This window comes from Dipteris shenzhenensis, chromosome 19 (genome assembly GCF_047967505.1).
Source record: "Dipteris shenzhenensis isolate YYH24624 ecotype China chromosome 19, Dip_SZ_1.0, whole genome shotgun sequence".
NCBI classification, from domain to species: Eukaryota; Viridiplantae; Streptophyta; class Polypodiopsida; order Gleicheniales; family Dipteridaceae; genus Dipteris; species Dipteris shenzhenensis.
Window position 1 is genome coordinate 36,327,504 of NC_141614.1, and position 11,513 is coordinate 36,339,016.

At 41.7% G+C, this 11,513-nt stretch overlaps 1 protein-coding gene across 1 annotated transcript; it reads right to left on the reverse strand.

Moving 5' to 3' along the window:
• Window positions 1–1,546: 1,546 nt before the first annotated feature.
• LOC147890411 (uncharacterized) lies at window positions 1,547–3,263 on the reverse strand. Its single transcript, XM_087390965.1, has 2 exons — window positions 1,784–3,263; window positions 1,547–1,677 (listed from the first exon to the last, which is right to left on the reverse strand). The coding sequence occupies exons 1-2, from the start codon at window positions 2,774–2,776 to the stop codon at window positions 1,630–1,632; spliced, it is 1,041 nt and encodes a 346-aa protein (XP_087247091.1). The 5' UTR covers window positions 2,777–3,263; the 3' UTR covers window positions 1,547–1,629.
• Between the last annotated feature and the right edge of the window lie 8,250 nt (window positions 3,264–11,513).

Sequence of the window (11,513 nt, forward strand, 5' to 3'; positions counted from 1 at the left end):
AGTGGGAGAAATTATGTAGCACTTGAGAAAGATGAGATACAGGTAGCATTTACTTAAATGTTTGTGAAGGGCTTGCTAGAGTTACCCAATGAAGACAAGGAAGTTGGCGCTCTTGTAATTGCAAATAATGAGAAATTCCAATCAGCATCAAGAGAGCCTATGCCTCCTCTTCATGATGAACCTAGGGAGCTGGTATCATTGATAGATATAGAGAATCCTACCCCTATAGTCACAAACAAAGGATAGGTGGTGTACCACCCCAAGTTCCTAAGCAACTTCTTGATGTTTAAGTTACACTTCGGTAGGTATTTGAGATATTTGTCTTTTGGATTTGTCATTGTAATGGACATGCTTTGGATCAAGAGATTAGATATAGTCAAGGCTATATAATGCATACTTCAAAGGAAAAAATCTCAAAGCCACAAAAATAAAGCAAGCTTGGCTGGCATTCTCTCTCTCTCTCTCTCTCCCTCTTCCTTCTTGCTAGATTTGCATATGGAGATGGATCAAGAGGACAAACCAAATCTAATCTCGAGTTCCTCATGTAACTTTCTTATCCGCCAAGTCCAAAGATAAAGGCAGTTGACGGACATAAATTGGAACTGTGCCAATAAAACAAGTAAGGGAGTTTCTCGCTATAACATCATTGCGAGACCAACAAAATCCACAAGAACAACACTCTCAAGAAAACCCGGGACTGAGGGAACAATAAACAAAAGCAATGGGCACCCTCTTTGAAAACGGGGAAGTGAAGGGACCTCCAACTGAGTGCACATCTTGGTAACTGCCTTGTAAAATAAGCAGGGACAAACGACACAAAATCGAAGCAGTACTCAAACTGTTACCATCCTCAAAAGAAACAGAGGACGAAATGATCAAACGTCCTAACATTCATTCAAAATGTCCGGCCACCAAAAGCAAAATATGGGTAAATCAAAGCCCACAGCGTTGCAATATCAAAACAATGAGAACCTATAAAGGCTCATTTTTCTTCATGATGATGATGATGCTAAACGTTCAACCCTCTTGGATCCTCCTCTTAAGCTGCCTCAACTAAGCAGAAGTACACAACTATTACCATCCTCAAAAGAAACAGAGGAAATGATCAAACGTCCTGACATTCAATTAAAGTTTCCGGACTCCAAAAGCATGGGTAGGCACGAATCTAGATCAGAGGCCACAACGTTGCAGAATCAATACAATGAGAACCTATACCTCTCATTTTTCTTCATGATCATGATGATGATGAGATATCTACACGTTCAGCCCTCTTGGATCCTCCTCTTAAGCTGCCTGCGGATTGCTAGCTTCTTCTCTAACATTCTTTGAGACCGTCCTGGAGGTCGCCACGGAGCACCTGAAGCAACTTATCGCCGTTGACATTGGCAGGAGCTGGTACATCCGCAGCTTCTGCCAACTCATTCCACAACGTCTGCCACGCAAGACCATTACAAGGAAGAAGTCTTTTGGCCTTCAACATGCTGTGATTCTTGGCTCGCTTCGCCACATACGCCACTGCAGCTGTCCTGTTGCCAAAGACGACGAGATCCTTGAGCTCAACCGTGAACACCTTACGGGCCTTGGTGGCCAAGCCCAACGTGCTGTTTTTTGATGCCTTAATGGTGTCGGCTACCAAGCCGATGACGTTGGCCATGGCGAAGAGCAGCTGCCCGGTGGCTGATACATTGGACATGTAGACGATAGAGGCTATCAAGTAGATGTAGAGGATGGAAGCAGACAAAAACAGGAGACACTTGATGCCGAGAGGGGTTTCGTGAACTACTTGGCGTTGGAAAAGAGCTTGAATGATCGCCTCGTCCGCATGGATGAGATGAAGAGTCTGGGATTCCTTGCTGTTGAGCACCAAACAATCCCCTGGTGGTGCTGCATCTGCAACTTGCGGAACGCTGTATTTGAACGCGCACAACCTCAATCCGAACACTGCTAAAATCATCCCCAACGTTCCGAACGAAATCAATCCCGCTACAAACCACTCTTTGCACTGGCAGCTCATTACAATCACTACCACTGTTAGCATCAACGGTAGCAACCCCAGCACCAACGCTCCTCCCCTGCTCGCTTTCAGTTGCACCATCGTCGTCCCCTCCTCCAACTCTGTCTTCGTCATCTGCACTTCCAGAACGATCACCTTCACCTTCCGCTTCGCATCCCTCCCCACCTTCCTTCCCAGCTCTCGACCAGCAAGATCTGATAGCTCAATATCTTTTCCCTTCTCGCTTGTCTGGGGTTGAGCCTTCCACAGCGCCTCGTGCTCGTTCACGACGCTCGCTCCTACGGCATTACCCACGGGACAGTCTGTGTCAGAATGCAAGCCGATATAGCTCAACCCATCAGGCGACCCCAGCTCGAATAGCTGACATGCATCCCCCGCTCCACCTATGGCCAACAGGTGTCCCACACGGAATTTCGAGGCTTCGAACAACGCCGAACCCACGCTCATACTCCCAGGCCCTATATGGCCGGTCACGTAGAAGCATGCATCGTTGAGAGCCGAGTACGCCAGACCCCTGATGGACGCTTTCGTTCCGAAAGCACCAGCCAAACCGATCAGGCCGAAGTTTTTCCGTATGCTTCCCAGAGCATGGCACAGACCCTCAGCGGACACTGTCCTGAACTGTTGTGCAAGGAGAAAGAGGGCCACTAACTTAGGACTTGGTAGCGGTTTGAATCCCCCGCCTCGACCGCTCAGTGCGACAGGCGGAGCCTGCTGCTTGCTCACCCCGTCGTGGCTCACATTCTTGTTCTGATGCTCCATTGCTTTGAACGTGACAAAGTGCCAACAAGACCTTTCTTAGTCTTGTTTGTATGTAGTCTGAAGCACTGTGAACTGCAAGGATCAAGAGGCGGATCAAGCAGCACTTAACATGGTGAAGCTTGAGTAAAGAGCCATTTTGATTCTTGCAAGAAGTCGTGAATTGTTCTGCAAAGGCAGGAAGCATGACCAAACGGGTTCCGGAATCCGAATCCAAGGATTAGGGATTTGGATACTACAGAACGCTACTTCAAGCTGGTGATTTGCAATTTGCAAATCCTATCCTTCAAGGGCCGCCTTTCAGCAAGTGGACACAGATTGCGCCAGCCACAGCACAGCAGGCCATAGCGTATTACATAACTGCTTTGCTCCATGAAGAGTTCGCACGGCCAAACAAACAAATGGAGCATGACCAAAGGGGTTGCAACTTGCAAATACAAACAAGCGATTGTCGATTTTCAATGCTGCTCTAGCTACACCAAAACGGACAGAGCTGTGAACGGTAAGATCCGCCGAGAATCTGCCGGTAATTGGATAGTCTAGAGACTCTATAGTATTATAATATCGACCCCATTCTCGAGTTTCTACCTTGAATAGGATATCGCAACCTTATACTGAACCATATTAATATATTAGCGCCTGGGATTCCTCCACGGAAACGGCTATTCCTACTAAATGCTTCCCAGCACGGCAGCGTATGCAACTTTCAACGTCTGTGGGCCAGTACGTGCTTTCAGAATTCAGACAGACGTTCAGCGAAGCGGCCATCATTTTAGATCTGTGAATGTGGGCGTCAGAGAGGACTCAATCTGCCCAGTGCCTACCCACTCTGCGCCGGCCTGTAGCCTGTAGTCTCACCTTCACAATGGCATCGATTTTTTTTTGGCCTGGCAAGGATCCTAAAGGACTTGGCCGAAGGGATGACTTGGTTAATCACCTCCATATTTTTGAAGTTAGTTCATTTGGTCAATTTGACCTTGCAAATATACGATGAGGCTTAAATGTGGGTTAGTAGAAGTGTTTAGGGTTTAAGGTTTTTATTTGCTTGAGGACTTACTAAATGTTTTTTCGTCTTTTATCCTAAAGCTTTTGTCTTTTGTTAGGTATCTCTCTCTAAAGATGGAGAACCTCTTTTGTCTCTTGTATGACACCACATTTATATTACTTTTTTGGCTCTGCAAGGGTCCTAAGGGATGACTTGGTTAGTGAGTTACTAATTAGGGCCATATTTTTTAAGTTAGTTCATTTGGTCAATTTGATCTTGCAAATTATGGTTAGTATGAGGCTTAAATGTGGGTTAGTAGAAGTTTAAGGGCTTCGAATGTGTTTAGGGTTTAAGGTTTTTGTTTGCTCGTGGAGGTCCTATATGTTTTTTTTTCTTTTATCCTAAAGCTTTTGTCTTTTGTTAGGTATCTCTCTCTAAAGATGGAGGCGCTCTTTGTCTCTTGTATGACACCACATTTATATTACTTTTTTGGCTCTGCAAGGGTCCTAAGGGATGACTTGGTTAGTAAGTTGCCAATCACGGCCATATTTTTGAAGTTAGTTCATTTGGTAAATTTGACCTTGCAAATTATAGTTAGTATGAGGCTTAAATGTGGATTAGTAGAAGTTTAAGGGCTTCTAATGTGTTTACGGTTTAAGGTTTTTGTTTGCTTGTGGAGGTACTAAATGTTTTTTCGTCTTTTATCCTAAAGCTTTTGTCTTTTGTTAGGTATCTCTCTCTAAAAATGGAGGCTCTCTTTGTCTCTTGTATGACATTACATTTATATTACTTTTTTGGCTTTGCAAGGGTCCTAAGGGATGACTTGGTTAGTGAGTTACCAATTAGGGCCATATTTTTTAAGTTAGTTCATTTGGTCAATTTGACCTTACAAATTATGGTTAGTATGAGGCTTAAATGTGGGTTAATAGAAGTTTAAGGGCTTCCAATGTGTTTAGGGTTTAAGGTTTTTGTTTGCTTGTGGAGATCGTAAATGTTTTTTTTCTTTTATCCTAAAGCTTTTGTCTTTTGTTAGGTATCTCTTTCTAAAGATGGAGGCTCTCTTTGTCTCTTATATGACACCACATTTATATTGCTTTTTTGGCTCTACAAGGGTCGTAAGGGATGACTTGGTTAGTGAGTTGCCAATCAGGGTCATATGTTTTAAGTTAGTTCATTTAATCAATTTGACCTTGCAAATTATAGTTAGTATGAGGCTTAAATGTGGGTTAGTAGAAGTTTAAGGGCTTCTAATGTGTTTAGGGTTTAAGGTTTTTGTTTGCTTGTGGAGGTCCTAAATGTTTAAATTTTGTCTTTTATCCTAAATCTTTTGTCTTTTGTTAGGTATCTCTCTCTAAAGATGGAGGCTCTCTTTGTCTCTTGTATGACACCACATTTATATTACTTTTTTAGCTCTGCAAGGATCCTAAGGGATGACTTGGTTAGTGAGTTCCCAATCAGGGCTATATTTTTGAAGTTAGTTCATTTGGTCAATTTGACCTTGCAAATTATGGTTAGTATGAGGCTTAAATGTGGATTAGTAGAAGTTTAAGGACTTCTAATGTGTTTAGGGTTTAAGGTTTTTGTTTGCTTTTGGAGGTCCTAAATGTCTTTTTGTCTTTTATCCTAAAGCTTTTGTCTTTTGTTAGGTATCTCTCTCTCTTGTATGACACCACATTTATATTACTTTTGCCAAAAAGTAACATGACCCATCTACAACAGGTTAGAGACCCGCTCTATTGAGTCTCTAGGTGGAATCTTAAAATTCTTTAATTCTAAGAAATGAAATTCCAAGTTTCAAGTCCACGTGTTTTTTCTCTCCCTCACGTGCATACACATATAAAGACTCAAGCATGGACATCCCCCTTGCACCCTTTCTCATATACACATGCGCACATCCTTTGCTAGGTCATGCCTTCCTTTGCTTCCTCTCCTCACTCATACCATGCCCTTCCTCCTTTTGACCCTGTCACTCCAGTGAAGGCTTGTTGAAGCTCTAATGGAGTGTAGATGAAGCACTTAGAGAAAAAGGTGGTGCCTCCTTCTACTCAAATAACATAGTAGCATGTAGCAATCAATTCTCAAATTAGTGTTATCTCCTTTTGCAATCTAGGTCCTTGTTCTCTTTCATGCTCACGGATAACCTCACTTACATGCCATGCATCTTTTCATACATCGTCTCCTCCCTTTCTCAAAGTGGAATGCATGAAATGCCCACACATTTGTGCTTTATTGAGTGTAGGAGGATACCCATTTTGTCTCTAGTTTCTTTCACCAAGCTTCACCGCCATATGTCAAATGTTTCATTTGACATATCTCTCCAAACAAACATTTCTTTGCTTTGATGGAGCATTGATAAAGCTCGAAGAGAAAAAGGTTGTGTCTCCTTCTACCCAAATGACATAGTAGCATGTAGCAATCAATTCTCATATTGGGTTGTTATTCCTTTTGCAATCGAGAGTCCTTGTTCTCTTTCATGTATGTATGTATCCATCTATATATGTATATAATACAACATATTATATATTATATTATTATTGTAATATTTATAAATTATATATATATGTCGTGTGTCTCTCTCTCTATAGATAGATATATTTTATGTCTCTCTCTCTCTCTACAGATAGATATATTTGCATTTATTTATATATAGATGTTATATTATGTATAATATATAATATATTATAATATATATGATACAATATATTATAATATATTATTGGCCTACCACTGTAGGTGCAAGTCTTACTAAAGGCTTCACAATAGAAATGAAAATGGGGTTTGTCTATTTTTTCAAAATTTGGATAATTTGGTGTCCACTTTCATTCATTTTTCATTCTCTTGGGTCAACTTTGTTTAGCTTGTTATTGTAATATTTATAAATAATATATAATAAATACATTATGTGTGTCTCTCTCTCTACATAGATAGATTTGCATTTATATATATACATATATATGTTATATTATATATAATATATTATAATAATTATATATATATACTATATTATATATTTTATTATATACTCTTCAGTGAATGAACGAAATGAGTGTTCATGTTGTGCATGCTGTGTGCCACCTCCTCTCTCTCTCTCTCTCTCTCTCTCTCTCTCTCTCTCTCTCTCTCTCTCTCATATATATATAATATAATATATAATATAACATATTATTATTGTAATATTTATTAAATAATATATAATAAACATATTATGTGTCTCTTTTTATCTATGTATATTTATACTTATATGTTATATTATATATAATGTAAATATCAAATAATGTATGATATAAAATGTATTATGTCTCTCTTACTCTCTTTGATATATAAATACAAATATAAATATATAGATATTTATTATACAATATATAATATATTATATTATTATTATCTTATTTATTAAATAATATTTAATAATATATTATGCATCTCATAAATATATATGTGTGTGTGTGTGTGTGTGTTTTAAAATATATATTATATTTTATTATATAGAATCCTCTCCACATCACCACATGGACTCCAACTGGCTAACCGTCGATGAGCAAGGTGTTGCCACATGTCTTTGCTATGCTCTATCTCCAGTCGCTTAACAGTCGCTAAGCAACGCATTGCCACATGTCTCTACTACGCTCTGTCCCCTGGTCCTATGCTCGTCTCTCATAGCGTGCTCTGCGAGTCTTCCACTGCATCCCTACATGTCGCCATGTGTCGAATGCTACATCGCCACTGTAGAGCTGCATGTCACTAAATGCCACCTCGCATCTCTACCACTGGGTGTCCCGCACTACTAGTCTGCAATGCTGCTCTAGGGTCTGCTTCCTGTCATCCAAAGTCCAGACTATAGTTGGCTCCTCCAATTTTGGTGGGAATGGGGTGTGACTGGTATATTGTGAAATGCTATATGGGAAGAATCTTCAGCATATAACAGCTCATAGACAATCTTAAAAGGACCAACCCTCATTGGTCGAGGCATGATATTGCACCCATCTTTACAAGCGATGGTTAGAGATGCGGCACTGCATGAGGTTGCTCATCAAGGCAAACAAGAATGCCATGACAAATGTCAACAGTTGGAGAGCTTGCACATCACCTTTAGCTTCTTCCAGTTCTTAAATCCTGGCAAAACTTTAATTTTTTTCCATAAAAGTTTCAAATTCTTGCGAGTATTTCCAACATTTATTTTTAATAGGGCATACAAGATTCGACGCCAATATAAAAGTTTTGCTTCTTAACGAAACTAACTTGAAAAAATCATCCATGATGCCCTCTACAATCATTATTACTAGGCTTCAGAGATTCAATCGCAAGGGGGGAAAAATATAGAGGTGGTGTTCTGCTCAAATGCGGCTATTGTTTCCTGACAAAGCTTTCACTTTTAGAAGAGGTTCCTCCAACGAGCTACATCAGTCTTTCAAGGTCGTCTTCCAACACTAGCAAGCTCCCATTTTTTAGCCTTTGTTTGACACAGTTGCAAAAGGACAGATTCATTTTGAATAACGTCATCGCTCACTGTCGCTGTGTTGCTGCAATAGTGCGACTCTCTCTTGTTCTGTGTGTGTGTCGCCACCACACACTATAGAAGAAAGGGAGGGAGAGGAGACAAGAGAGAGAGAGAGAGAGAGGGAGGGAGGGAGAGATGGGGGGAGAAAGACGGAGGGAGAGAAGCGAGGAGAAAGGAGAGGGAGAGAGAGAGGGAGAGGGAGAGGGGGAAGGGAAGGGGAAGGGGTGTGCAACACGAGAGGGAGGGAGACGGAGAGGGAGCGCAAAGTAACACAAGGGAGAGGGAGATGGAGAGGGAGAGGGCGAGGGAGAGAGGAAGAAAGGGGAACACGATGAGAGGGAGGGCATCATTGTTATTGACCTCATTTGAAGCTCTAGAGAGAATTGAAATCTCTCTCCACCAAATTCAAGATACCGAGGTCTATGTTGAATCATAACCCTAACATTAAAAGAGCTTCCCAATTCTTCCAATGAAGCCATGTTTTTAGAGTTGAGGTCTTCTATCCCCTTTGACTCTTTGACGGCATTCATTTCGCACTCCTCTGAGCCATTATCTATTTGACTTGTGGGAGGGTCTATAATGTTGCCCTTAATGATTGCTCGAATGGTACATGTTATAAATGCATAGAGATGCAAGTCTGTATATCTTGACAGTGTGGTGTCATTTTGCATCTCAAAAATTTGACCAAGTACCAAAAAGCAATTGTAGCCCACCCTCCATCCACAATTGTAGATGTGGCTATCCTCTTGATGTGATACCTGACATGTTATATACTCTATTGGTTGTGCCAAGTCACATTGCCACATTACTCTATCGATAGCACCTCCCAACTTTCAAGCCGATCTACACATCAAAACATATAACAAGAGTGAATATGTGCATTGCATATCAATCTACATGTCAAGAAGTGACAACAAGTGTAGTCTATACTCACTTATTGAATTTTGGTAGGAATGGAAAGATAAACATCAACTTTTCCTCGAAACATTAGTCTCAAAGTAGCTAAAGCTACCATATCTTGACTTTTTTCTTAAACAATGATACACAATATTAGTATATAAAACCACTCGAACTTTTATGGTGAAAGATTCCACTTATAGAAAGATGACCTAAAACTCTTATTAGTAACTCCATAAAACTAGTTTGTGTGGGCCCCCATTTACTTTCTTTTTTTATATATCCATCCATTACATTTTTGCTACCCTATTTACCTCTTATAACCCTTGTTACTCCAACATAAATGAATTGGGGAGCATTTAGAATCAAACATTTTTTGCCTTGTCCATGTTAAACAAAGAGAAAGAGAAAGTGAGAGAGAGAGAGAGGGAGAGAGAGAGAGAGAGGAGAGAGAGAGAGGGAGGGAGGGAGGGGGGGGGGGGGGGAGATAGAGAGAGAGAGAGAGAGAGAGAGAGAGAGAGAGAGAGAGGGGGGAGAGGGAGGAAGGGAGGAGGGAGGGAGGGGGGGGGGGGAGGCAGGGAGGCCCGCAGGGGGGGGGGAGAGAGAGAGAGAGAGAGGAGAGGGAGGGAGGGAGGGAGGGAGGGGGGGAGAGAGAGAGAGAGAGAGAGAGAGAGAGAGAGGAGTTTATACACCTCAAAACTTTCATAGTCAAAAATGGTAAGTTTTATAACATAAGATATTGAAGATTGTTTTACAATGAAGTAGTTCTTTTTTTTTTAATTGCCACCTTAGAATTTGGATCACATAGTTTTCTATAGCTTTGAAGAATGGTTTCTTGGAATTACATGAACCTTTCTTTATGTTTTTCAAAAATCTTCTTCATTTGAAAATGATGCAAGGTGTTGTAGCTAGTCAAATTATGCTTTGTCTCGAGATCATAATCCTTGGATCTTATCTCTATTGCTATGAGAATCATGTGCTTATTTTATGATTAGTTTACTTGATAGGGTCAATGAAAGGAAATCCCACCACAATCTAGCTAGTAAATTAAAGATACTCAAGTTTATGAATTATCTTATAGAACCTAAATCCAAAAGTCTAAGTCATAAATCACTCATGCACACAACTTTAGTTTTAATAATCAATGTAAATGTACATTGATGTGTAGCATTACCTATTGACAATGTGTATGAGTGACCAGTCAACCTATGCTTTTTTAAATCATAAATCTTCATCAAATGGGCCTTGGCTCCATTATTATGAAACCGTATGCCTATTTCATTACTAGCTACTTAATAGGGTCAATAAGAGGAGACTCCACCACAATGTAGCTATAATAAAGGAAAATTTTATAGGGAACTTAATTGTTTAAACTATCTCTATGAACAAGTCCAAAGTCTTAGTCATATATCCCCATATTCTATTCATGCATACCTTGGTGTTAAAACAACTGATGGTCTTTATCTCATATTCTTAGGTACCACACAAGTATCATTGAGTGTGAACTTTGGGAGTAATTTTATTTTCTTAATGTTTAAGTTAACTTGACTATTGTTGCTCACTATGGTCCTCAATATAATGCAACAAATAAGGATTTGTTGCATTATGGGAGGCGGCGACAGAGGGGGGATGGAGGGGGGATGAAGGGGCAGAGAGAGGGAGGAAAGGAGGGAGGGAGGAGGCGGCGGGAGGGGGAGGCGGTAGGGGGAGGTAGCACGAGGGGGAGCAGAGAAGGAGGTGAGGGGGCGGCGGGAGGGGGAGGTGACAGCAGAGGGGGGATGGAGGGGGATGGAGGCGGTGGCAAAGGGGGAGGTGGGGGGAGGGAGGGGGTGGAGGGGGGAGAGAGAGGGAGGAAAGGAGGGAGGGAGGAGGCAGCGAGAGGGGGAGGCAGTAGGGGAGGCGGCGGGAGGGGGATCAGAGAAGGAGGTGAGGGGGCGGTGGTAGGGTTGAGCAGGGCTGAGAGAGGGAGGGTGCTCGGAGGGTGGCATAGAGAGGGAGAGGAGAGAGAGAGAGAGAGGAGTAAGGGGAGGGAGGAGAGGGGGAGAGAGAGAGAGAGAGAGAGAGAGAGAGAGAGGGGTCCTGGCGGTCACAGCCCCCAGGGTGGGAGGAGTGAGAAAAGGGAGAGGAGAGAGAGAGAATGAGGGGAGGGAGGGGAGGGAGAGAGAAAGAGAAGTGAGGAGAGGGAAAGAGAAGTGAGGAGAGGGAGATTAGAGAGAGAAAGTGAGGGAAGAGAGGGGAGTGAGGAGACAGAGGACAGAGAAGGAGGAGCTCTGGCAGCGTGTTTTTTTATGGTTGCACATGACATTGAGGCACAAACATAGTTTAATACGTGATATACCATGCAAAGTACATCTGATGGA

Bases quoted from the DNA above. Each gene is read 5' to 3' on its own strand.
- LOC147890411 (XM_087390965.1), bottom strand. From the start codon at position 2,776: ATGGAGCATCAGAACAAGAATGTGAGCCACGACGGGGTGAGCAAGCAG. The intron at 1,678-1,783 runs GTAGTTCACGAA...CCAATGTATCAG, and splicing joins AAGCTCTTTTCCAACGCCAA to CCACCGGGCAGCTGCTCTTC.